Genomic DNA, 27,260 nt, shown 5'->3' on the forward strand with positions numbered 1-27,260 from the left:
AGTCATTAATCAGATTAGGTTTCGTTTTTCTCGTTAGGAAACATTTAATGTCTTGTTGCGGCTCGCATGGATCGTTAAATTGTGTTGTTTTATTTTAATTGCACTTTTCTTGCTTCGGACGACCTCTGCCAGTATCGAATAACAAAATAAAATCAAACATATTATTGCTCCCAGCGAACAACGCAATATTGATAAACTTAACAATATAATTTAATATTAAAAATGTTTTATTATATATTATTCAATAACGAAACAGAATCCAGCGCGCAAATGTGTTATTGATCTAAATAAAGTCTCGGCTAGGTTCGCCAGTTACAAGATCAATTTATCAAGTTACAATTACAATTTTCTGCGGTCGTCATGTCTTCATATCTTTTGCGGCGCACCGCTTTCTTATCAGGTCAACGCAATACTTTGTTTCGTAATCGCCAAGATTGATCTTTTTTCATGTTTCACGTTTTACCTTCGGTGCTTTATGGTTTATTCTTTGATTTATTGCATTAATCAATTATAAATTAATTACAAGGTAAGAATTTTAACAAAAACTTGTAGAATTGGTTGCATAACTTAATATTTTAAACTTTATTCATAATTATTAAACGTATTTAAATAATAATTAATTATAAATTAATTATAATTTAATAATTTTATGGGTTTTGCAAGTTTTTTCAAAAAATAAAATCATTACAAGCAAAATTACAATATAAAACAATAAATTCTCAAAAATTTGTATAACTGGTTGCATAATAATTTGAAACATTAACATTCTCAGCCATATTCACGTTTATTGAATAGATTTAACAAGTAAACAACAAATTATAAGCCAATAAAACGTTATGCGCGTTATTTTACGACTTTGGCAATAAAATAGTAAAATATATTCATAATACTATCCTCATTATCTTAGATTTCCACGATAAATCGATTTAAAGTGTTTTATTGTCTAATTATCTCAGCGCGATTGGCGCTGGAATGAGAAATCGATGCAAATGCGCGCTCCAATCGGCTTACATCTAATTACATCTAATCCTATTTGCACTCTTCCACTGATAAACATAGCTGCAAGTTGGTGTGCATGGGTACAGTTGGAACAGTTAAAACTGTTAGATATTATAAGTGCGGAAAATGGCTAAAATACAACAGTTAAAGCACATAAACAACGTTTAACTTTAACGCACGAACGCGTTAAAGTATTAACAGTTTAAGCTTATACAGTTTAACTCAGGCGCATATTTTAAGTCTTGTTAGGAGCGGTGAAATGTATCTCATTATATTTATGCATTTTTTGCACACAAAAACACATGTGTGGTATTTGCGTTAACGTCAATCACGTCACATGTCGCTTGGAAACACAAGAAACATTCTCGATTAATTGTTTCTGTTTTTGTTTAATTGCAAATTTATTTAAATTGAAATTGTGTGTAAGAAATGTAATTATAGTTTAGTATTACAAGAAGTAGAACAGTAGTAGCTTCCAGCGGTTATTTACAACTAGTTAAACAAGATTTATTCTTGGATTGTATAGTTGGTTGCCTATATGTTGACTTTCCTAAGGTAGGTTATGATTTTTGCGCTATGATTGATTCCAAAGACAGGTTTAATTTCCTTTGAGACCTCCGGGTTGTTTTCAACAGAATACTCGATCATTGATTATGATTGCAATCCAATTATCGCAAACAATATCTCCAAGTCATGCGCAGTCGAGACCCGCAAGAAACGTTGATTAGATTTGATTATTGTTTGTCATGCTTTGCATTATGCATGAAGAAGAACTTGAAACAGTTACTTGAAAAATTTACAGTTAAAAATTGTATATTTGAGATTTATTAAAATAATATTGAATTAAATTGAGTTTGAAGCCATAAATTAAGCGATGATTGCTTGATGAGACAGGGTTCAATCACGCCAATCAGTCGTTGACGTTTTGTGAGCGCTGGTGAGCGTCCAGTGAAGATCATAATCAATTTTCACTAATAAACTGTGAATAAATACAAGTTACAAATGCATAAACGTCATCCCCAATCATCGGGCGTGCAACTGATGCAAGCGCACGTTTAAAAACCAAAAGGGTTTCATGATTTGATTACAATCAAAAACAACAAACAAAAGTTTCCAAATGAAAATTACACATCCAGCTACGCATCATGTATGTTTGTGCTATCAAATTATACAAATTACAATGCAGTCAAACGAATACAAGGGAATTGCATTAATTAATTATAATTAAATAGATGCTTTCAAAGAGAGAATCAAAACAAACTGGGAACAAACAAAAAAGGGTTGTAATAACACTTTAAAATCATAAGGGTAGGAATTGTAGTTGATATCATGATTAAAAGTAAAAAAAAAAAACGTTGAAATATTGTATATTTATTTAATTAAACTTGATTTAAATGTGATGGGATATGTAGGCAACCAATCTAACAATTTACGCTATACTAACCTGAAAAACGCATGTTTTTTGGCGCGAAATTCAAAATTTCAAAGAAAAATTCAATTTTTTGACAAATTAATCAGAAAAAAATCAAAAATTTATTACTAATTGTAAATAATTATTATTTTCTGTCAGTTTAGAACAATTTCTCTATAAATTTTACTTTTTTGCCAATAATTTCTCTTCAATACTATTTTTACTGTTTGTGGCGAACAAGTGATGAAATTCATTACACTGCGAATAATTCCGTAGTGTCGGCGTTGTCGGCGTACGAATGCTTAATGGCGTCATTAATTTAACGCAATTAGGCAATTAACATCAAGACTCAGCCGCGCAGCGTGCGGAAATTTAGTGATGCGTACGGTTGCTTGCGTTTTATTAAGGTGAATGTATTTAAAAGCCATAAATCCACCTCGCAACTTCAACTCTCCTCCGAAAATTAAGCCGAACGAAATTAATTGCACATAAAAATATGATCGGATTAAATTTGCTTCCAACTGCATCTTTTAATTCGAAAGCTTTTAAAATTTTTCCACAATGCAAACATTTAAATTCACAAAGTCATCGGCATGGAAGTCCTGTGAAAGCATCTGTTCGAGCTCACGCTTGAACAACCTCCAGCAAATTATAAAATATGCTTCACGCGACAATAATTCTTCACAGCTTCGCATCTTCACACATTAAGAGAATTACTAGCTGAAGTAGCAAGTTAAAGTTTTTAGCAAATTATGGTGACTTAACTGAGATTTAGCGGAACGATATCGGCGTGGTGGATGGGATAAACTACGGAGTGACAGACAGCAGCGACAAAATTAAATAACCAAAGCTAAGACAAGCCCAACAGAGAAATCTTTATGCGCGCGATGTTATGATGCAACCAATGCGAATTAAGTCCAGCCAAGTGAAGTGAAGATAACGCCGCAAACAGCACAGCTTTAAGCCGCTGGAACTAGAACTGAAACTAAATTTCCAGTTTCCAGCAAAACGCAAAGCAAAAAGCGAAAAACGAAAAATTTCAAACGCTAATTATAATTTATGCATTCCGCTCGCGTGTTTAAGAAAATCCACACGTGAATTATAGCCGCAAATATACCGAGTGTTTATTTAAAGTCATAAAAACGCGTGAAATACGACAAAATGCACTTTGATTATTGACAGCGCGCACATAACCTCAAACATCTACACGCAAATGTACTTTACGTGGCCGCCAGCAAACAATAAGCCTTAAGTTGAGTATTGACTTAAGTCGCGACTTAAGTAGAGTAGTGCGGAGATATTTGGATGCAGAATCATAATTGGTCGCAGTGCGTTTTCGTTTTGTTTTCGGAGTCGCGTCGAATGATAATGTTAATGCGCGTCTGACGCCACCGTGATTTGATTGTAACCAGCGTGCGCATAAACAGAACTCGAGAAGTAAGTGCAACTGCAAGCGCGCAACTTACTTAAGTTTAAGTTACTTGCGCCGCGGAATGCGCGAGTGGCTTGTGTTACAATTATGGCAAAGCAATAAATAGATAAATAACTATAAAACAACTCAACTATCGGAGCGTTTAATGTTTAATTGATTTGCGACAATAGTGACAATTGTGTCACTTTATTTAAGGGCTAATAATAGTACATAAATAGGCCACTAGGGTATTTTTAGGTTATGTGTGCACATTTGAGGTTAGGTGTGTCGTAAAAATGTGAATTTTCGATTTTTTGATTTACGCCTACACAATCAGTGTTTTTATGTGTAAAATGACTGGGTGTTATTTATAACTGCAGTAATAATTAATAATAACTGGTGTTTTCATGCACTCATGATCATAAACATGATGAACACAATTTTCGAATGCAAATTACAGTTAATTACTTAATTTGCACAAAGTATGACCATACCGACACTCTTCTTGCTTCTTGTTGGCATGTTTATTGTTTTAATTTGTTATAATTTACTGTGCTGTCATAGTTTACAGCTAGAATATTTATTCGAAATGTGTATAATGATGATATGATCGGCGTGTGCATAAAATTTACATGTTTATTTGGCATTTGAATGAATTTACAAAGAAACACAATCTGAAAGTTTGACATCTGCTAAGTAAATACTGCGCGGAGATGGCTGGGAATCTACATAGTAGAAAGTAAATATTATCGAGTATGGAATATTGTGTTTTATTGAAGAAATCAATTGGGAATTGGGAATTGGGCCTGCGAGCGGTTGGAAAATGACGGTATGACGGTAAAACATTTAATAACACATCGTTATGTGCATGTTATGTTGGAAAACTGACATTCGACAGCGCGGACATGATCGTAAATTCACATTAGCAAGAATAAATATATATTTATTGAAATTTAAGCCGACATTTATACAGAATTGCGTTTATTTTGATAAATTTATGAGAAAAATTAAAGAAAAAAACACTTTCTTGGCATTTTTGTTAAATTTTTAGTTAAAAAGTAAGTTTTAGTGCAAGTTTGGTTATGTTATGATGTCACTATTTACATGAAATGGTGGATAATGTATTTTTACGATTTTTAACCACAAAATTTTTAATTATTCGCCTAAATTTTGTTTGAAAATGTGAAAAAAGCGTTTTTTAGGCACTTTCTTGGCATTTTTGTTAAATTTTTAGGTAAAAAGTAAGTTTTAGTGCAAGTTTGGTTATGTTATGATGTCACTATTTACAAGAAATGGTGGATAATGTATTTTTACGATTTTTAACCTCAAAATTTTTAATTATTTGCCTAAATTTTGTTTGAAAATGTGAAAAAAGCGTTTTTTAGGCCTTTTCTTTTGATTTTATAAAAAAATATAATGTTTTGCTAGAAGTTTGGTTATGTTATGATGTTAGTTCTAAAACAAAATGTCGGAAAAAGTGGTTTTACCATTTTTAAACAATAAAATCCAATTTTTATGATCAAAAGTTGCTAGTTTTCTAGTTAACATTTTGAATACGATCCCAAATCAATAAACTCTGATAATAATTGATTCGTTACAATGTTATGCGTTAATTGGCATCATAATAACACATTTACTTCTCACAATATCAGCTTGTTTGTCGACTCCAACACGCGTGGGCGCGCAGAAGAAAAAAAAAACCTCGTCGGAGTTGATTAGAACGTGTAAAACGCTAAATTTTTATTACCTAATCACGTTACATGTCGATATCGAAATAAATGTACAACATAATGGTATTAACAAGCACGTCGCCGATCAATATTAAAAATTAATCTTTGTTACACTTGTCATGAGTGTCATAACAAAGGCTGTGGGATGTTAAGCGTGATATTTAACTTCTTGTTATTGGGTTGCTATTTGTTGTTGGAGATTGTTAGTTTGTTAGTTTATTAGTGTGTTTTATGCTGTGCGCGGTTACAGAGTTGGGTAAACACACCTGGGGCCAATTAAAAGGTGTTTGCTTTGAGGATTACGACCAATCAATGCGGCATTACACAGAGCAAAGTTAACTTTTGATAGTTTCCCAACAATCTACGCATATAAACACATTGAAAACACAAATTTGGTTAGGATCGGTTATTATACAATCGAAATAAATGTTTTATCACATATTTAACAACGGAAATAATAGTATATTAAGTATCAAGCGGCCTAAGCGAGAGTTTTACGTTTTAATCAATCGAGTTTTTGTATTTGAACTTGAAATCAAATGCAAAGTTCTACCCCGTGACTAATATACGTGACTAAAGTACTTTACTCTCCGTTTTAGCCATCCCTGTGTAAATTACCACTTTTTGTTGTTCAAAGAAATGAAAGAAAACAAATTTTGTGTTTTTATTGTTTACTATAAGCGATTAGATAAATTGCTTCATTGTCAATTATTTATTTCCCTTCGTGTGTGCCAAAGCCCTCAATTTATATCTGATATAGGTTAATAAATATCACAATATCATAACGAAATGGCAACGTTGCTTCTTTCTCTTCTTTTTGCCCTTTGCTTGAAAGTGTGGCAAACATATCAGAGGCAGAAACAAACTACTGCAGTTTCAGTATGTGAGTTGAATTTTAGCGGAATTGAGAAATACTGATATCTCCCTGCGGATTGGCGAAATGTATCACAGAAGCAGACGCCGAAAGAAAAACAGAGAGCGTCACCGCTGCGGTGTTGTGTTGTGCATGTTGCTTTTGTGCTTAATGTGTTTTTCGTGTTTCAATATGCTTCCGATATCTCTGCCAGGACACATCCGTGAGATATCGGCGAATATTTCTACCTAACAGAAATATATGAATGGAAAAAGAATGAATTATCATGAATAAAGTGATTTTTTTTGTTTGAAAACGTCGAATAAACCACAAAAATTCATATTTTTGAAGCTTATAAATTATTGACACTTAAAGTCAGCCAAAATTTTTTGCTATTGAAAATTTAATAGAGAATTGTCCGTAGATTAAGACTCTGCAATTTGTTTTTTTTTAATCTTTTTTAGTTTACGAGATATTCGCAATTGTAATAAATCGTCAAAAATTAAAAAAAATCAATTTTTAGCACTTTTAGTGGCGTTTTACGACCTTTTACCTCATTAAATTAAATTATTTTAAATTTCTATCTCATAGAGAATTTTGCAGTCTTCCATAATCAATAATTTTCTGGTTGCTATCACTTTTAGTTTACAAGATATTCGCAATTGAAATAAATCGTCAAAATTATAAAAATTTCAATTTTTAGCACTTTCAGTCGCATTTTTCGACCTTTTACCTCATTGAATTATATTATTTTACATCTCTATCTCATAGAGAATTTTTCAATCTTCCATAATCAACAATTTTCTGGTTGCTATCACTTTTAGTTTACGAGATATTCGCAATTAAAATAAATCGTCAAAATTACAAAAAATTAAATTTTTAGCATTTTCAGTCGCGTTTTTCGACATTTTCCCTCAAAGAATTAAATTAATTTAAATTACCATCTTATAGAGAATTTTCCACTCTTCCATAATCAACAATTTTCTAGTTGTTATCTCTTTTAATTTAAGAGATATTCACTTTTGAAAATCGTCGATAAAAAGTATCAAGCATCTCCTCTCCCCTTGCCCATTTTATTTCTTGTGGTAAATAAACCTGTCAAAACGTCATGTAACTTGTTTTTTGTTTGTTTTGTGAAATTTATAATTTTTCTCGAGATGTCTGTCAAGTGTTATTGTTATGGATTGTTCTTGAAGCGTTTCTCGCTAGCATTTGAAAGATTGCAATATGAAGCCATCAGGGACACAGTGACATATCCTTCTCTCTGATGTGGATTGTGTGCTGCAAAGTGCTGCGGCGCTTTTGTCGCTACTTTATTGAAGCTTTATCGAAGCATTATTGCAGCTCTTGTTATTATTACAACGACATGCTGCGCGCTGCGAGCTCGTGACGTGGTCTGTGTTCCGGATGAAAGAAAATTAAATGGAAAATGAAAATCGACCAAACCGGAGAGATCCACCGAGATCTAAACGAGACAATGGTCAAACAGAATTCAAGAATAAAGGAAGAATGAACAGAAAAAAGTTTCGACCCGAATGAAATGTAAAGAAATCTTCTAATGAAATTAAACTAGAGCAGAGAATGGAAAAGAAGCTTGAATAGAAAAAAGGGCTTGAGTGATGATTGTAATAATCTCCGTCCTATTCTTATTGAAATTGAAAATTTTCTAATAAAATCTAATCAAATGAGTCAATTTTAATGCAACAAATACGGTGCATTGTTCACTTCGGTGTGTATTCAGTCGAGTCTCTTCCGTTGAAACTTTTGTCTGAATGCTAAATGTGTTGAATGGATGTTAGGAAGTTGGATAATGCTATGTCAGCTTCACCTAGACTGGCTGGGACGCCGGCGACACTCGAGGACATTTTACAATTTCACATCGTGCGCACGAGAACTTTGGACCACCGGAAGGTGAAAGAATTAAAGCCATGCACTATGGGCACTATTGCAAAGTCATTTTCGCAGCAATTGTGTGCGCTGAAAAGTGCAAAACTGCATTCAACAGCAAACAGTCGGCGAAATTATTTTCAATTGTGGACTGTGTGCTGACGCAAAGCAGAAAAACATAAAATAAAGATGAAACAAATTCAATTTATACATGAACTTGCCTTTTCTTGCATTGATTTGAATAAAAATTTTTGCATTTTTTATTTTATCTCTATAAAGTTATATTTTAGCAAGAAAAAGAGTAAAAAAATTGAATTTATGCGATTTTATCGTTAATTGTGTTTTAAAACTCATTTCTGAACGCAAATCTTGATATTTTTAAATATAAAGTATTCTATATCATTAACAATACCTTTGACAATCTGTGTACAAAATTTCATGAAGATTGGTCGATTAGTTTTCTCATGAAACTGCAACAAACAAACAAAATCATTTTTTTACATCTCTAATATTAATTCTATGCAAATGCATACAATAAAACTATATTGCTTGTCACCTCTGTGCTTTAAAATGCACTTAGCACATGCTCTATACTCGTACGTGTGCCATCGCTACCAGTTTAATTCCGATAGTCGTCTGGTGTTCTCCTGCTGGTAAGCGCCACCTCGCCGACTCCGCTGCGCTCCGCACTCGTACAACTCGCAGTCGCGATCCAGGCGTGCGAACCGCAGGACGAGCCACGAAAGCCGAGCGCACTCTCCTGCGCGATATCACCGCGCATACGTGTCGTGAACAATAAACGCGAAGTTGTTAACTAATCGCGGCACTGTTATATAATCAAGATCAATTTTTCCATCTTGCAATTCAGCCGTGTGCGCCCGACAAGGACGAATCTAATTTGCTAATTGATAAGTTTCGAACAAGTTGTAAAGTTGTAAAGTTTACCGAGTGCTAATTGAATGATTGACGCATCACTACGAGGTTGAAAACATGCGAAAGAAGATGATTTATTTTTGCCTTGTTTTACTTTTGGTAAGTTAATTAAATTAAATTCAAAAATAAAATAATTTGAAGAAGTTTTTCCGTGTTGGGTAATATTTTATAGTTAAACAGATAGTACGCTTCCGGGTTCCGGAATTCTAGGCTAGAACAGGATGTAAAACAAGAGTTTGTACCTCGAGCACATAGCGAATATTAATTATTCATGATGCTCTGTGGGTTTGTTGGTTTTTTATCTTTATCTTTAGTTTTCTCCGTACACAAAGCGAAGTAGAGTGAAATTTGTTGTTTTGTCGAAAACTTCAGTTTTCCACTTTTAATGTTGGCATTTTTTGTGTTATCTTGTTATCCTTTTGTCGTGTTGTCTTTAATAATAATAGCATTCTCCATAATTCATATTCCCCGCTGCCGCTGCGTGCGCAAAACGACGCATTAATAATTAAAACAATGTCGACTTGTCCTTTCCTCTCTCCGGTCGTACTTCGGAATGCTCCTGGTGGGTTTTTCCCCAGCCACACATTTCATCCGGGGTGTATCCCGGCGAATTACCGCTCGCAACAGCTGAAAAGACACGTTTATTCAACAAATATAAATACAACAGGGCTGGAGAGTTCAAGTTAAAGCTACACATTGAGCCCTCGAGGTAACATTTTCACAATAAACATTATTACCGGCTATGATTAACATACAAATAAACAGAGGAGTGAATTCATAAATATATTTTGTCGAAATATATTTATTTTATAAATTCAGAGTAAAAACAAGAAAAAATGTATAAAATGTTTGAAATTTAAATTTTTTATTTTTATTTTTTATTTTTTATTTTTTATTTTTTATTTTTTATTTTTTTACTTCCTAGGCATTAAATTCGTAGGGGATTTTTATTTGTGGTTTAAGAATTGAAAAAGTGTAACCGATTGAGAGCTTTTTTCACTGTGTGTTGTGCTCCAGAATTGTGCGCTTCGCACATCTGCGATAAACGCGATAAATTGCAACATACACCGAAATAGAAATTCCATTAAATGGAATTGCGTGCGCTTGAAAGCGCGCTCGAAGTTTACGCGATTCGAAGACCTTGCCCAATAAAACAAACATTTGACGTGCCGCCTACAAGTAGAAGTATGTAAGTACTAATAAAAATAACAAAAAGTAGCAAATATCGAGAAGAAATATTTACAATTCATTACAACTTCGGAATGTATCAATATCAATATCAATATGAATATTATTCGTCCAATCAAATAAAAAAAAATCATAAAAAGCACAAAAATTGATTTTTTTTTCTTTATTATTACGTTGAGGTATATTACATTATATCACTTTATTATCCCAGTGACCTATAAGATATGTTTTTTCATGGGCTAGTTTTATTCTTATGACTTTAGGTGTAGGTACGTGCGAGTACTTGTTTCTATTTTGAAGACAACCGAGGTGATATTTTACGGGCAGTTTATTCCGACGATGATTACAATGAAATTTCAAACATTTCAACGCGTTCTCGCATTGTACATTTGCTTTTATTCGCGAAATAATAAATTTCACCCTAGGTACTTATATTTTAGATTTTATCTAGATATTATAAAATATAAACGTTAAAACATTAAATTCATAGAAATATCATTTTTTCTATTAAAAAAATGTCTGCAATTTTAGTTGATTGCCACCTCATCACTTTAATTTTTGTTTGACGTAACTATTAATCACTAAAAACTAAATAATTACGTGTTGAACAAGTTTTTACTTTTTTTTACATTTTTTCCTTTCTATTTTAAGTCTGGTTAAGTTTAACTAGTTTTTCTTCAAAAAACTATATGCAACTTGAGTTGATTGTCACCTTCCTACTTTAAATTCCATTTAACTTCACTATTAATCTCTCAATACTGAATAATTACGTGTGTAATGAGCTTTCAGTTATTTACTACTTGTTTTCTTTTTGCTTGACTTAAGTCAAGTTAACTCTAACTTTACTTAACTTAAGCTTCTTACTTCTTTACTTCTTTCATCTTATCTACTTAAGTAAATATTAAGCAAGTGTTAACACGATTAATATTTTAATATAATCCTAATATTTCCAACTCAAGGACAAAAATAACCTCTCGACGTCTATTATTAAACTTCTTGTTATTTTTTATAGAAAGTCGAAAATAAATCTAATTTATATACCTATCAGCTACTGAATGCTTGTAGCACGATTTGTTTGTCGACTATTTCGACTGCGGACCTCTGACTGTTGAGTTATTAACGTGGAAGCGTTTAAAATGTTTGAATTTATCGCGGTTAGCATAAATTATTTGCCTCATGTATCAACTTGATTTAAGTTGATGCGCCGCGAGCGAGCGCAAAGAAACTGTTGAAAAGTCGTCCATGAAAACAACGCGATTAATTAGTATGGAAAGTCATCACACTGTCAAAACAATAAATTAAATTAATTCAATTTTTTTCAAGCCGGTGCCGGTTTGTTTGTTTTTAATTCGATCACGATTTCAATTTATTTTCTCATTTCTTTTCGTGCGCTTAGATTTAAATTATTTTAAATTAATTAGGTTTTTCAAGTCGTGGCCAGCTGCGCACGTTTTTTACGAAGTCTTAATTCCAATGCTCTGAAAGCTTTGAAGATTTGCGCTCAGATTAGATTAAAATTATCATGATTAAATTAATTATTGGAGCGTTACGAATGGAAAAATCGAGTTTTTATTGTCATCAACAGCAAAAAAATTATGTGCACGGAAAAATTTTATTTTTTGGTAGAAATTGCTTTAAGCCACACTTTAACTTTAATGCCTAGGCGTTAAATTATTTTTAAATCAATTTTCATTGTTTTTTTGAAGTTTTATTAAAAAATATGCTTTAGTTGAGAAAATATTAGGAAAATAAATGTTTTAACCTTAAAATAAAGTGTTAATTTAATAAATTTATACTTTAACTTTAATGCCTAGTCATTAAATTACATAAAAGTCAATTTCTTCAACATTTATCGAAGTTTCATTAAAAAAAAAAGATTTATTTAATAAAATAAAACAAAAATATTTTCTTGCCCTCAATTAATTCCCAAGTAATAATTTTATATATTTATGCATTAAATCATTACTTAATGCTTCATCTCATGTTCTAACTATCATTTGCCAATCTTACGCGTATAATATCCAATGTATTATATTAGTAAATATTCTAAGATGTTATAATGTTATAAAAAAGCGCGCAACATGTTTATTGGCCGCATTGGGATTGGCCGCGCGCTCCGCTCGCCGGATAATTAATTAATTGCGCAAGAAGTGGGCGTATCGCTCGATCAGCATATCAGCATATCATTTAAAACACGTAAAAAACTCAGTTAAACGTTTTCAGTCTTACGCTGCGCGCATTCAAGGCGAAAATGAACAAATAAAAGTACTAAAAATTATTAATTGCGGTTAATTAATTAAATCCACAGAACGCAAACCGGCATCGTGAACACGCCCACGCGAAATGCCTTATTTAGAAGTGACTAATATTAACTTAACTTTATCGAGATTTATAAAGATTTCTTAATTATCGTCTTTATAACCATTTAATCAATTTTAATGAGTAAATATTCTCAGAAAACATAAAAAAATCATTAAATTTTAATTTTTTCCACAAAAAAATTAAATTTATTTATATTTTGACATTAAAACTTGACTCAATGCAATTTATATCCATATTTGCTTAACTGATAAACTTTCTCAAACGTTTCCATCATTCCCAAACGACAATGATCAAAGCAAACTCAAAACTCAAGATGAAGTCAAGATTAACTACTCAGCCAGTAGCCGGCGACGTTTCAAAGCCACTCATGCCTCCAGAGCTAAACAATCTCATTCTTCAACTGATTCAACTCGCAAAGAACGAAGAATAATATGCGTTCATCTTAAGTTTCAGTGAACTAGTTTTATGTGTTACATATGTGCATTGTTGCTTGCATTACCAATGCACTATTGTGAATATTGTGCATAGTAAAACACTCCAGCGTGTGTACCAGCGCAATTACAATAAAACACAGCACATAAACGTCAGAATTGCATCTTGCGTTTCATCCGGATGATAGAATTTGTCATAAATGCTTCAAGTCTGTTGTGTTTATAGTGGGTGTGTTGCCTAATAACACAAGACAATTAAATCTTTATGTGTTTATGATGTTATTAAGTGCACTACAAATTATTTGAGATTATTTACGTGAAAAAGTGAATAGTGACGCCCTCTGGTGGATTTTAAATGAATTAAAATTTATATAATTTTGTTTTAACATGTCTATTATTGCAAATATTGAAGTTATTGTGTTTCTAAACATTTTATTCAACTAATTTTGATAAATTTTGATATTGAAATAGAGTAAATCTATGAGAATTACAAATTATTTTTAAAATGCATAGTGACGCCATCTGTCGGAGTTTACGTGAATTAAATTTATATAGTGTTTCATTGCCAATGCTCACATTTATAAATTATCTTGTTTTATGTCTCAATTATGTTTCAATGTTTGAATTTTGCTTGTTGTATTTCACCATGACATTTATGCCATTACCTAAAATTGCACACGGTTATAAATAGCGCTTTTATGTCCGAAAATCCAACCTTTCAGCGCATGAAAAAATGAAGATAGTTGGATGTGATACGGGTTGCATTTTATGAAGCTGTCGGCGATGCACATAAAGCTCAGGAAACTTGGCAACAAAGTACCATTAAAGCCTCGAGCTTCACCTTCACGTCCGCGTGAGATAAATTCAATTATAATAACACATTGTAAAGTTACCAAACTCAAACAAATGTGATGAGAAAATAGAAATTTTTAAAGTTTTCTTTTGATGATGATGATAGTTGATTAGTGTGAATATGCCAATATGCCTGTAAGTTTGCATGTTCGGATGGCATTTCCACATGTTTCCGATGATTGAAAATTTACATGCGAACGCGTGCGCTGCCGGCGGCTGGCGGTGAATAAATCAGATGTGCGGCATGCCGAAATGTCATTCCGAAAGCGTGCGTTCGACATTCGCCGTCGCGGAGTGTGAAAATCACTGGAAACAGAATAACAGAAATGACCGCTGAGTGTGGTGAATGTGGAAATCACGTCAAATACAAATTTAGATTCTTTTGTGTGTCGCATTCCGAAATATTTCATCATAGTCATAATAATTTGAACGTTTTTTCAAATTCTGATTCATATCTTATATTTGTGGCACTTAATTGTTGCTTTCATGGTATTTTTCTTCATTTTAATTTTTCCCGTGCTTCCATAACGCAATTTTCCCATCAGCGCACAATCTTCTCGCATTTTCGCCGGGGAAAAACACCTCCGGCAAGAAGTCTGCACATTTATCTTTTCGTTAATTTGTCTCGCGTTTTCCCAAACATTTCTCCGGCTTTTTGTTGTGCTTCTTTTATTTTTTTTATTCCTGACGAATTGTTTCGTGCTGAATCAACAAAAGGTATTAATGCGCATGTTTCCTCATTTACTTTTACAAGAAGAGAAGAGGAAAACAGAGAAAAAGAACGAAAGAAAAAGTTCAACAATAGTTTTGTGTTTTTTATTCATTACTCACGAATTCTAGCGCCTAGAAAATAAAAGCGTCTGAAAAGGCGGAAAACACGAGTAAAACAAACGATGTGAATGCGAGAAGATCGTCGACTAAGTGATAATAAACGAGCATCGAACACGAAACATTTTTATTTTTAATAAGCGCACAGATTTTCATTCATTTCATTCAACTGTGAAAGAAAGAAATGAGGATGATGTATGCACAAGTATTAATTATATCGGTGGTTGGAATTATTGAAAAACTAGTCGTTAAACATTCCGTGCGAGATGAGGATGCGTCGTCACCTGCTGCGCGCGCAGCGGCTACTAAAACAGTGCGACGCCAACGAAGAATTCAATAAACACGAATTCCTCGCGTGCGGCTTCATCACGCACAAGATTCGAATATTAAAACAAATCCGAGCGTGAAATAATTGGGAGTCGCTTACAGTGTTTATAAAACAAAACTATGAATGCAAATCGTGTGATTAGTCACATCACTCACAACGCTAACAAGAAAAAATCAAAACAACGAAAAAAACTTAATTTGTTTTTGTCGATTCGGTAAATTCATGACAAGTGCTTATTTTGACATGTTTATGTCAAATTTATGTGTGGAATAAATTTGTGTAAAACAAAATATCTAAGATCTTATGAAGTTGAGTTTATAAACCAATAAATTTAAACATTTGTGTAAATTGGTAAACATTTGAATATGATTCGTGTTAAAATAGACATTGCCCGCTCGTGTAATGGCATTATTTATTTTGTATGCACAGAATTTGAATTATTTGATTTATTCTAGGCTAAAGAAGCAAATAAACGCGGAATGCAGTGCTGCATCTGCATAAAAGCTTTGAAAGCATCGAATGACACTCTAATTTTAAATTTTCACGCAAAAATATTAATTTTTTAAATTTTTTACGAATATTTATAAATGACGAGCAGCCAGGCACGTATTACCCGTTAACAATGACAATAAAAATAAAATGTACACAAAGCAACATTCGTGTGACAATAAACACGCGATTTTATCACCTTGAGGTTATGTGCAAATGTCGCAGCATCCATTAGGCTGGCATTAAGTCCGGTTCGACAATTCGTCGCGATTGTTTTTATGTGTTTCATCTTTTGTGCACGTTTTGAATTTATCGCACTCAATGCACTCAAGTTCTGGGAATTCCCAACTACATTTTTACATTTTAAAGGTTATGTATTCACTAGTAGTATTTAAATGAGGTTATGTTAGGTTAATGTTGAATTTTTAGGTTATATCAATGTTTAGGTGGTTTTATTCGTCGTAATATCGGCGATAATTCTCTATAAATTTGATTTCGATAGCAGCAGACGATTACAACCGCTACTGCACTTCCAGTAAACCAGTAACAACATCAACAGCGGCTCGCAGTTAGATTTCGATTCGGATATTCGAATTTCTACCGCATAGCTTCAACGCGTATCTCATTTCCCCGTTGCTTTGATCTTTATTTCAATAATAAATTGCGCCGGCCCGCCGGCGGTTTCCATCGAAGTGTGGCAGGTTGCAGGAAGAGGAGTAAATGTAGAAGTCGAAGTAAACTGTTACGATTCACACTTTCAGATTAAATTTCAAAGTAACAATCAGTTATGATACTGTTTTGAGTATTATATTAAAAATATTTACTTATATTTCATTCATAGTCAGTTTGTTTGGTTATAAATGCTGTTTTAACGTGTTTAATATTAAAAATACAAAAAATATTTTGTGTGTTTGCGTTTCACGCCTAAACTACTCAACCGATTTTTATGAATTTTTGTATAATTATAGATTAAACTATGAAGAATAACATAGGCTACTTTTTATTCAAAAACTAAACCAAAAAAGTGTTAAATTTAGAGCTAAAGTGTGTGTAGACAATAATTCATAGTTTTAGTTATGTAATTATTATGTAGATGGCGCCACAATGCACGTATTAGCATAAAATTAGTAATACACATTGTATTTTAGTGTGTTTTACTGTGACTATAATAAAACCCACTCATAGTTACTAATATACTGATGCTGCTAGGAGTATGTTATGTTATGATATGTTATGTGCCAATTACGATAGCAAATGATATGCGCATAAATATAAATAGAGCTATTCGGTGCAAAAGTCGAAAATCGAATGCCCGCACCAGCGGAATTATGCAAATCGCACACATTTCGCACCGGCGAACTAGGCGGGCGTGTCAAAACATATTCGAATAATATTTTGCGACGCGCCATGTGCATTAAGTCGGCGAACACGCGTGGAAGCGGCGTGACACGCTCATTTACTGCCTCGCACACTTTACGGCCCGTGACATGCGACATGCGAAGTGTGGATGTTGAATAAACAGTGGAATTTATTGCCTATAAGCCACTTCAAATCAAGATATGCGTACGGAGCATTCACAAGTGCATATTCAATCAGAAAATTGCTCAAAAATCAAAATTTAAGGCTTAAAACACTAAAAAACAAAAAAATTAAAAAATCATCTCACGTTCCAATTTGTTACAGATTTATTATCTTCATAATGAACTTTATACTTGAGGTTAATTAATTTTATTTTTTGTGTTTATTTTGAAGCTTTTTGAAGAATTTATCTGATAGAGATATAAAGTCATTACATGCCTCATCAGCTTGTTAGACGCAGTTTATAGCGTCGTTTAATTTAATTAAATTAATTCATTATGCATCGATTACATGCACACAACATGCACCTGTAGATTTTCCACCATTCCGCGTGTAATATTTATCAGTTTATTTTATCAATACGCGTTTCGAATGCTGTTTAAGACGGATTTGAATTTAGATTAACTTGTATTCAACTTCAACCTCCACCGGCGGCTTATCTTCAATTTAAATAACTCGAGATCTGAGTTCTGAGTGGAGTTGGACAAAAGTTTTCGCAGTTAAAAGGGCTGTGGGCTTTTTAACGACAGGATGTTCCGAAGTTAGGTTAAGTTAAGCGGATTAACAAGGGATGCTTATCTTGTATTCATTAAGGATGAAATAATTTTACAACTAATTAGTGCTAAAAGTTAAAATTTAAAAATAATTTCTGACCCAGAATTTTCGATTTTGGTGTTAATCGTAAAATGTTTGATACGCTAGTGAACGCGAATGCCTGGCGTTAATTGAAAAATTGAAAATAGATACTCGTGCACACACACGCACTGTAAAATATTCGACTATTCGAATATTCGTCAGCGATTCGCTAAAAATAGCACTCGTAAATCACTGCACGCCGGAATGCGCCAATTCATTTTACATACGTCCGTTGGATTTTTATTTATTTCATATTAACACTTGTTCAGTTACTAAACTACAAAAATTCGTATTTAATGACTCAATCGAAAGTTTTTTTCATATTTTTTTAACCTAAGCCATTCATTATGTGCTTTGCATACTTTATACAATGTTAACATGTTAATAACACGTCGGACGCTTGGATTATAACGTTCTGTAATCCAAAAAATGCCCGAGAGGTTAAAAAGTATTCAGAAAAAGAATGCGCCTCCACTATAATCACATTATGAATCAGCCCGCAGCAGAAATAAATCGGCAACAAAGCATTTTTCACGCGTTTTATAAAAATATTAAAATCACAATGCAAAAAACGAATTTTTGTTCATATTTATTCATTAGCTCATTAGAATTTTATTAAAATATTAACGCATTAACATAGTTGTACGATATGTTAACTCGCGTCGCGCATCGATTGCACAACGAGTTTTAATTAATTACTTGCCGCACGATTAACCATGACTCCCAGCGCTGAATTTTAAGTTAATGTTTAATCATTTCGGAATTTCGAGAGTCGCAAGCGTTTACGAACGCAATAAATTTCGTCCCGAGTTAGATTCGCCAGTAAAAGGTAAATACATTTAATATAAATACGTCGGTGATTAATTACCGGCTGTTTTATTGGCAAACGGAGCGTTTAATTATGACTAGTTGCGAGTTTTTCTTGTTCTCGTTGTGTAATTAATCATGAAATGTCTTAAAATCAACTGGAATGATTGATTTCCATGATTAATTGCACTTAGACTATAGGCAACCCATCGTACACGCAATTTAATATAAAATAGTAAATTAATGTTATTTCTATGTATTTTGTTCAGTCTAATTCGATCTGATTCGAGCTGATTTACAACTTATAAATAAACGTTGTGTGTACACGCCGCTGTCGCGGCTTGTCCACTTTTTAGCTTTTTAACTCGACATTAATGCGCCGGTTGCGGCGCGTATCAGATGTAACGAGATACGAGTACGCACTTTTTCGATCGTGCATCAGCTTTTTAAATTTAGTTTCCGTCTTAATCCCTCCGAAAAAAAGCGGGCCACACGCAGATCTATCTATAAATTTTCGTTTTTAATGAGCTTTACGCCGGCGAAGCTTTTTGCTGACCTAGAAAATCAAATCGCTTAAATTTGATTGCTTGTAACAAATTGCAAATAAATTGCTTGTTCATGACTGCCATCAGCTATAAAAGGAGCGTTTAAATCGCACGCGCACACAACATAACCACAAACATCAACTACGGAGCTTTAAATATAGCACTTTGAGCTTTTGCAAAAAGCAAATACATAAAAAAACCGCGTCCGAAAACAAATTGCTTCGTTCCATCACTCTGGAAGTGATGGCCGTTAAAGTTGAAGTTGATGTCTATAAGTGACGTCAAGTGATGGCACGCCGAGGTCCCCGCGATAACGCAAATTGGCGCATAAACAATTAGACATCTGCATGCGTGCACTGCGGATCGATGGGGCGCTCAATAGCAAGAATGTCCGAGCGTTATGATAGCTGTAAACTTTACGAGCGCGATTTATTTATTCATTCGACCTTGGGCCGACAGGAGGCGCCCGCGCCAACAGACAGAAAAATATAATGAGAGCTATTGCTTTGATAGGCAACCCACACAGCGCTAAAAACAAACACATAATGTCGGATGATGAGATTTGGTCATTATTGATAGTAATATGCGAATGATTACAGAGTGTCGGCTCAAATGGCGTCATCGGTGCTATTGAGGAAGCCCCCGAGGAGTGTCCCGCCTGCGTGACGAGCAACTGCCGCAGTATTTCCGGTCTGTACACGCGACCTGACCTACCGCCTGGGTATTCACTCGTCGCGCAGATCCCCAAGGGCGCTTGTCGTATCCTCGTCCAACAATTGAAGCACACACGCAATATTCTAGGTAAATTGATTCTTCAACAAAATATATCAACATTTACTTATTACCACCGCGTCCATTTTGATAGCTTTGAGATCTTCGAATGGTTCTTACATCCTGAATGGCGATTGGAAGTTTAGTAACTCAAGACTTGTTCATGGGGCGGGTGTTACCTTCACTTACCGTAAACAGGATGCTTCTTCATTGGAAACTATCACTACAGGTGGTCCAATTGATTCCGCTGTTGATATTTTGGTGTGGTACCAACAACCTAATCCTGGTATCAAATATGGGTACTCCTACCGGCTGAAGAACCTATCCAATCACATCCAGCGATTGGTAATGGGCAAGTTGCACATTTGGAAGGAAATATCATGGATACCAATGCTGTAAGTTTGCGGGATGAGGCCCAACCTACTTCTGCATCTCCACATCCTCATCGGAGACTACGAAATCGCCGGAAGTACGTTTGGAAGAGTACTGGTGTCACAGCATGTTCAAAATCTTGTGGAGGAGGTAAATTAAGACCAAAATTTTGGGTTTTTCCTGATTTTGTAAGTTTATTTGGGGTTATGTAGGTTACCAGCAATCAGTATTCCAATGCACGAGGGAACTCCACCACACACCGGTTTCTGAACGTAGGTGTGCCCATTTAGAGAAACCCACGCATTATATCCATTGTAACCAACATGAGTGTCCTCTTCAATGGGGTGGACATTGGGGACAATGTACTGGGTCTTGCGGACAGGGTGTTCAACACTATCTGGTGCAATGTATCAAGGAAACCAATGGTCTCACAAGCGTAGAAAGTGATTCGTTGTGCGCTCCACCAAAACCCACCGCATCAAGTCGTCCTTGTAGTCTACCCGCGTGTGACGAGAGTGACAATGAGTTACATCCTGATGAACGGATGCATAAGAGCTTCAGTGATTGGATTGTAGGTTCCTGGAGTGCAGTAAGTTATCAAAATCATTTTATCTCCTCCCAGAATTAACAGAAATGATTATTTTTTGTAGTGTTCAGTTTCCTGTGGAACTGGCACACGTACTCGCAGTGTAACCTGTCCCGGTGGTAACTGCCACCATGGTAAACGCCCCGCTCACGCGGAATACTGCGAAAGTGGTTCTTGTTCCACTCCGGGTCACCACAACGCTTGGTTATTGAGTGAGTGGAGTCAATGCAGTGAAAACTGTGGTACCGGCACCCAAAATCGACATTCAGTCTGTAATGGCCGTTCTGGTAGTGATTGCGCTATGGAAACCAAACCGGAAACAAGCAGGCAATGCTCCAGTGAAAAGGAATGTGGTGGACAATGGTTTACTGGTCCATGGAACACTTGTTCAGATTCCTGCAATGGTCAAAGCAAACAAAAACGCGATGTCCACTGTGTAATTCGTCTAAGGGGACAACCAAGACTCACGAATGACATGACCTGTTCAAGTGCATCCAAACCGGAAACAGAACGTCCTTGTGACGGTGCATGCCCCCCAAGATGGTTTTCAGGTGAATGGAGTGAATGTCACGATTGTCCCAATGGTAACCAACGCAGGGAAGTGAAATGTATGAGTGTCCATGGTCAATATAGCAATCTCTGCGACATGGAAGCCAAACCCTTGGTGAAAAGGTCCTGCGCTTGTCCCAAAATCCACGAAGACAGAATCAAACCAGCTAGTAGTCAGCAGGATCAACCAATGACACGTACGTTCAACATAACCTTACTTTTAAAACCAAAACACTACATAACCATGTTTTAGGTGGATGTGTTGATCTGATACAACATTGTTACCAAGCAGTACAAGCACGCCTGTGCAAGTACCCTTACTACACATCTCACTGCTGTCATTCCTGTCAGCGGGCCGGCCAACAGGACGCTTTGGAATAAAGAAAACCCTCCACCATCCCTCTTTTCCCCACACCATGTTTATTTTGAGCGAGAGACTGTGATCTGTTTAGAATCTAACCGTAATAACCACGCCCACCCAAACAAATAACTTAAATTCAAAGGTTAGTAAAATTAACGTCACCCAGTAATCACTAGAGCTAGCGCATAACTTATATATGTAATAATACTTAAACTCTTAGCGATAATCTTGGAAATTCTTTGCGTGTGTTCGAAACAAAGTATCAAATACTCTGCCACTCTTAATCTAGTTGTTTCAAGATGGCCGCGGTGCGAATGAGTGTGAGAAGATGGCGTGTATCTGTGTAAATGTGCCGATTTTGCCGAAATTTCCGAAATTCGAGTTTTGTTGTGAACGAAAAACATGACGATTTATTTATTTAGACGCGTAATTTGTACTGATTGGCATTTTGTATAGTATTTATGAACGATTTTGAAGCGAATGACATGAGTTTGTGACAATGAAAATTACACTGAAACCAAAAGAGATACTCACTCACGTCGATTCGTCGCGTCTGCGCACTTTATTTTAACCTTTAAGTTCTTTTTCTAAATTGAGTATTATATGTTAAGTCTGTATACCTCTATTTATTTAGATTCGATAAGAGATATGAATATGAATAAATCACTACCAACGATATGCACACATTTCCTTTTGTTTATTACAAACTTGCATTCAAGTAACAAAAATCAATTCCTAGTCAAAATAAATAACCTATATCTAATTTGTAATTACAACGTAAATTGTCTTTCTATGCGCGTTGTTACGATCATTGAGTCATTGTATCATCGACATGAATTGCTTGTACAATTTGTGCAGCGCCGTCGCGAGTGCCCATGGTAGCAATAAACAAGCGACAATTGTCGCCGCCATCTTGGAATCCTCCAGGGCTATAAACGCATCAAGGTAATAACCAGTGCACATGCATGCAATGCCGAATGTGACAGCCAGAATGCCGATTAGATTATGCACAAAGTGGAAAATAACAGGTCTGGCGTATCCTTTCAAAGATTTTGCGAATCTCGAGAAAAATCCAAAGATAAACGCAAACAGCACAAAAAGTAGGCAAATTAATCCTGCAACATAACGAAATATTTAGTTAGTGACTCAGAATTGCACATATTGTTATCAGAAATTGATTGTATTAATAGATAAAGATGAATCATGATGATTTTTTTATTAGTCATTACCTAGGATGCCATGTGTTGAGCTGAAATGCGAGGTTAGGCGATCGCGCGCCATTTCCATGATGGCACCTGCTGCCAGGAAGATGGTACCCAGGGACATCATTACTGCATGGATATATCCACGTGTTTTCTCTTCTAGTTCAATTGCATAGATCAAATCATATCCTAGGACTGCTAATCCTTCGAATACGAATGGGAATAACTAAAAATAAATGCATTTTTGGTTGTTTTATTGTGTTTTGGTCTTATTTTAAGCGTTTAATGTTAAATTAAGGTCTAAATTTAAACATTTAGGTCGGGAATTTCCAACCTTGTATTAATCTGATAGAACTCAACGTGTGTTATCGTTTTTATGACGCCGAAGCCCTGAAATTGTTTAAATACTTACGCCAAGCGAACACAACGCGACATGCCATGCCAGCGCGCTAGGATATGTGAAAATGGGCGTCCAAATGCTGAAAAACAGCAGCACAGCGACGATTTGATGTTGCAAGATGTTCAAAATACCCTCGTCATCTCCATGAGCCATAGTCCAAACCCCATGATGCACAAACACTCAAATTAACCACAAATATATTAAAACTGTAGTTTACGTTATTGGTTATGTTGTATTCAATTCTATTCCGCTACGCGTGTTTCCTTTAATCTTTACACAGCGATGTAACTTGTATCCGCCGAAATTCAACAACGAATAACGCATTCAATTGTTAACAATAATCATCAATGATGATCGCGTGTCGTTATCGGCGTTTTATTTATCAACGACTTATCAATTCATCTCACACACAACGGGTCACACACAATCGATAATATTCACGTCCATATTTGTTCAGGGATTACCCGCCCAAAGTGGCCCAGGAATTTAAAATGGCAGCAGAAAATTCTAACTAAACATGACTAGCTTTTAAGGCAAATTGTGAGCGACTGAGTAAAACTTTTGCAAACGGGTTTAACGTCTAAAAATTCAAACAAAATAACATAAATAACATAGAGATAAGACACTGGCGTTAGTTACGTCGCACATGTACATGTAATATTTGTTTAAACAAGTTTACACTGAGTGTTATCGAAATATTTACTTTTATTTAACTTTGGAATGTAAAATTTTGTTTAAAACACTTGTTATTATTTACTGTGCACTCAAACTTCATTATCTTTAACAATTAATGTTCAAAACATTTATGGGAGACTTTAAAAGTGCAATAATGGATAATTTTTTATCACGATAAAGCTTCCCGACGGCAATATGGCGTCGGGTGCTGTTTTGGGCACTTAAAACAATTGAAACTTAACGTATGACGAATAGCAAACGACTGAAACAACCGGCTGTCGGTCAAACGCAATGACGTCCATTACGCCAACGTACGAATCGAATCTCTTTCAATGTTTCTAATTAAAAACTTTATTATTAAACGACGTCACCAACACGGCTTGAAAATCAATGAAAATATCTACGGATCTACACGACTGCATGTTTATAAGCTATGTACATGCATATAAATAAGTAATTAAACGTGTAGCGCGTTCGTTTTATTTGTTTTCCACACAAAAATGCTTCTGGGAATGCTCCCAGCTATTTATGTCCGTAATCAATGGTTGTGTTGGTAATTAATTTCATATTTGGACGTATGAACATGTCGTAATCGTTGTTGAAGTATGATCTCATCATCCTACATGAGACAAGTTCAACAAAACGCTCGTTTCGACTTTCGATCGGGTTTATTTCGGATGTAGGAAGGTGAACAAAGGTCAAGTTAAATTTTTCGAAATGTTTAGGCGTTGTAAGTGTCCTCTACATACAAGCATATTGCTAAAAATACAAATTCCAAGTTTTTTAATCAAATTTTTATTTTAAACATTAAACAAGTTCACAATAATTTCAACAGGAATATAAATTCTTCACATTTGGCCCTTAGAAGTATGCAATGTATAAGTATATCTAATTATTGATGTTCTTACGATTACCATTTACCAAATATTAAAACAAATGCACCACACCAGTTAAATATTTGATTGTCATCCCCATCTTGATTGTACAATCATATCTCTCACTGTGGAGACAATTTTTTATGTGGTTCCATGAGTACAATCAGTCCAGCAATACTTGATATCACTCCCAACAGGCCTACAGTGCCAGGAGATAACTTGACATGCCCCAAAGCATTCAAAGGAATGAAAAAGTCACACACATTCTTAACAGTGTCAATCATAACAGCCTTATCATGCTGGACACAGTCAAAAGCTCTCTTGCACACAGTCAAACACTCTTGTACACTACAAACTCTATCAGTGTATATTTTACTCTGATTATGCTTTAAAATCATTCTAATCTCATAGAAATCTCTGACCAAGTTCATTGTGATTGAATACAGCCAATATTTGTTGGATATTTTCGCCCATTTGTCTGTATTTACACTCATTACATCCGAGCGTCCCATCCAGAGTATGTGGTCAGCAAATAGGAACAAAGCATTGGCAATTTTTGAGAGTATCACAGTTAGTTTGATAGTTGTATTGTGATGTTGAAAGAGTGGCAGTGTCGTATACAACGAGTCTGCAAATCTTCCAAATCGTAAAACTAAAATACAAGCAGGAAATCAATGTTTATAAAGTGTTTCATAAGTTTATTGCAGGTAAATTTACGTTTTCTAAAGGTAGAAAGTTGATATTCCAAGTTTTTAAGGTTATCAACTCCTCCACAATGTGATTGTTTCAATCTATGCCATAATAAACGACTTAAATACTGCAACAACCTGCAAATATATTAATATTAAAATGTTTTATCATATTATGCAGTAATTTAACTGCTTACCTTGCGATTTTGTCGCGTCCAGCAGTTTGTGTGTTTAGCTTGATGAGAACCTCCATGATTGAACTGGATATGATTGTACAAGCAAACAACAGTTACAAAGTTCGCATTTATAACGTTTATTATATCTGAATTAATTAGTAACATATATATTATCAATATGATCTTATCACTTATTCTGTTTGCACAACATGCCATTATCACATTTAGGTGTAACCATAACTAAATAAACTGATATTACATAGTAAAAACATGAATGACTAAGCAGTTAATGTATATATGGACATGCAGATAAAAAATGTTCATTTGAGTAAGTCAAGTAAATGATTCTCTAAAATAGCTTGTGCTAAATATGAGGAACTGTCGACTGCCAAGTCGTACGCAGTTTCTCCGTTTAAATTCACCAGAGTTAGATTTGCATTGTGCGCAAGTAAATCGTTACAAGTGTGTGGATGATTCCCTCCTGCAGCGTACATCAGTCCGGTATTACAAGCCTGTAACAGAAAATTACACAAAAATTAGTTTTAGGTGTTGAAATAGAAGTTAAACATATGATTGTACAATCATTTGTATGGACAATCGCGCACAAACTTGTATAACGCGCAATTTTAAACAAAAAAGACATTTTTAGTCATAATTCTAGAATATAAAAAGGTAGAGGACCTTTAGAGACTATTCCTGGTCCCTAGAACATCTAAAAAAACAATTTCTTACATGATCAACATGATTAACATCAGCTCCTTCCTTAATCAAGACTTTTACAACCTCATTATGCCCTCCATTTGCAGCAAGCAGTAGTGGAGTCTCTCCATCAGGACCTTCCCTATCAACCATAGCATGATGTGCCAGTAAAAGCTTCACAACATTAATTTGTCCATAATTTGCAGCCCAGTGCAGTGCTGTCAACCCATTGTCATCACATATGTCAACTGACTTTTCATTCATGATGTCTTCTTCAGTGATCTCGCCTTGACCGGCGCGTGTGTGAAAATTAATATCTGTTGCTTGAGGGACAGGTGTTGCAGCAGGAGTGTTACCTCTCTGGAGATTGGTGAGTACAGTGCATGATTGTTTGTAAGGTTGGAAAGCGCTGCGGCGATTGCCATCGTGCCATGCGTGCGGCTGCCACTTCTTCACAGACCCGCTAGAGAAGTGATCATTGTTTAATATCAGTGGTTTTATATCTTTTTCTTCGCTGGAATCACTATAATATTGCATTATTATTCTTTATTATTCAATCTGTCAAGCAGGAAGTTTAGTGAGGTTAGCGAAAGTTTTAAAAATACTCTTAATGCGCATGTTGCGACAATTTTAAAAGAAACAGCAACTAGTCATAAATTAATACAAATTTAATTATT

General features: G+C 34.8%; 5 protein-coding genes across 5 annotated transcripts in view; 2 read left to right on the forward strand and 3 right to left on the reverse strand.

Moving 5' to 3' along the window:
• The window catches only part of loh (lonely heart), a 49,430-nt gene extending 26,887 nt beyond the window's left edge, over positions 1 to 22,543 (forward strand). The window contains 6 exon segments of the mRNA XM_065313137.1: positions 19,828 to 20,029; positions 20,094 to 20,300; positions 20,303 to 20,521; positions 20,584 to 20,960; positions 21,022 to 21,703; positions 21,760 to 22,543. Of these exon segments, the coding sequence (XP_065169209.1) occupies positions 19,828 to 20,029; positions 20,094 to 20,300; positions 20,303 to 20,521; positions 20,584 to 20,960; positions 21,022 to 21,703; positions 21,760 to 21,887 (1,815 nt within the window). The 3' untranslated portion in view covers positions 21,888 to 22,543.
• Positions 22,544 to 22,545: 2 nt separating this feature from the next.
• Positions 22,546 to 24,126, reverse strand: LOC135799902 (uncharacterized). Its single transcript, XM_065313140.1, has 3 exons — positions 23,482 to 24,126; positions 23,097 to 23,295; positions 22,546 to 22,982 (listed from the first exon to the last, which is right to left on the reverse strand). Exons 1-3 carry the CDS (start codon positions 23,620 to 23,622, stop codon positions 22,684 to 22,686), a joined length of 639 nt encoding a protein of 212 aa, XP_065169212.1. The 5' UTR covers positions 23,623 to 24,126; the 3' UTR covers positions 22,546 to 22,683.
• Positions 24,127 to 24,921: 795 nt separating this feature from the next.
• Pex11ab (peroxin 11) lies at positions 24,922 to 26,046 on the reverse strand. The gene is made up of 3 exons (XM_065311033.1): positions 25,906 to 26,046; positions 25,737 to 25,846; positions 24,922 to 25,671 (listed from the first exon to the last, which is right to left on the reverse strand). The coding sequence occupies exons 1-3, from the start codon at positions 25,959 to 25,961 to the stop codon at positions 25,142 to 25,144; spliced, it is 696 nt and encodes a 231-aa protein (XP_065167105.1). The 5' UTR covers positions 25,962 to 26,046; the 3' UTR covers positions 24,922 to 25,141.
• On the reverse strand, positions 26,006 to 27,186 carry LOC135798252 (ankyrin repeat family A protein 2-like). Its single transcript, XM_065311034.1, has 2 exons — positions 26,617 to 27,186; positions 26,006 to 26,396 (listed from the first exon to the last, which is right to left on the reverse strand). The coding sequence occupies exons 1-2, from the start codon at positions 27,118 to 27,120 to the stop codon at positions 26,205 to 26,207; spliced, it is 696 nt and encodes a 231-aa protein (XP_065167106.1). The 5' UTR covers positions 27,121 to 27,186; the 3' UTR covers positions 26,006 to 26,204.
• The window catches only part of LOC135798249 (membralin), a 28,004-nt gene continuing 27,563 nt past the window's right edge, over positions 26,820 to 27,260 (forward strand). Inside the window, exon 1 of the mRNA XM_065311031.1 lies at positions 26,820 to 26,953. The gene's annotated coding sequence lies outside the window, so the exon portion shown is untranslated. The remainder of the gene's footprint in view (positions 26,954 to 27,260) is intronic.

This window comes from Atheta coriaria, unplaced genomic scaffold, assembly GCF_025399875.1.
Source record: "Atheta coriaria isolate IRGN ID8LTWV9N9 unplaced genomic scaffold, Caltech_Dcor_3.1 hic_scaffold_9_pilon, whole genome shotgun sequence".
In the NCBI taxonomy this organism is placed as follows: Eukaryota; Metazoa; Arthropoda; class Insecta; order Coleoptera; family Staphylinidae; genus Dalotia; species Dalotia coriaria.

Coding starts and splice junctions, on each gene's coding strand:
- LOC135799902 (XM_065313140.1), bottom strand. CDS start 23,622: ATGGCTCATGGAGATGACGAGGGTATTTTGAACATCTTGCAACATCAA. Junction 23,296..23,481: donor TCGCGTTGTGTTCGCTTGGC/GTAAGTATTTAA, acceptor ATTTATTTTTAG/TTATTCCCATTCGTATTCGA. Junction 22,983..23,096: donor CTCAACACATGGCATCCTAG/GTAATGACTAAT, acceptor GTTATGTTGCAG/GATTAATTTGCCTACTTTTT.
- Pex11ab (XM_065311033.1), bottom strand. CDS start 25,961: ATGGAGGTTCTCATCAAGCTAAACACACAAACTGCTGGACGCGACAAA. Junction 25,847..25,905: donor GGACGCGACAAAATCGCAAG/GTAAGCAGTTAA, acceptor ATATATTTGCAG/GTTGTTGCAGTATTTAAGTC. Junction 25,672..25,736: donor ACTTTCTACCTTTAGAAAAC/GTAAATTTACCT, acceptor CTTGTATTTTAG/TTTTACGATTTGGAAGATTT.
- LOC135798252 (XM_065311034.1), bottom strand. CDS start 27,120: ATGCAATATTATAGTGATTCCAGCGAAGAAAAAGATATAAAACCACTG. Junction 26,397..26,616: donor ATGTTAATCATGTTGATCAT/GTAAGAAATTGT, acceptor TTTCTGTTACAG/GCTTGTAATACCGGACTGAT.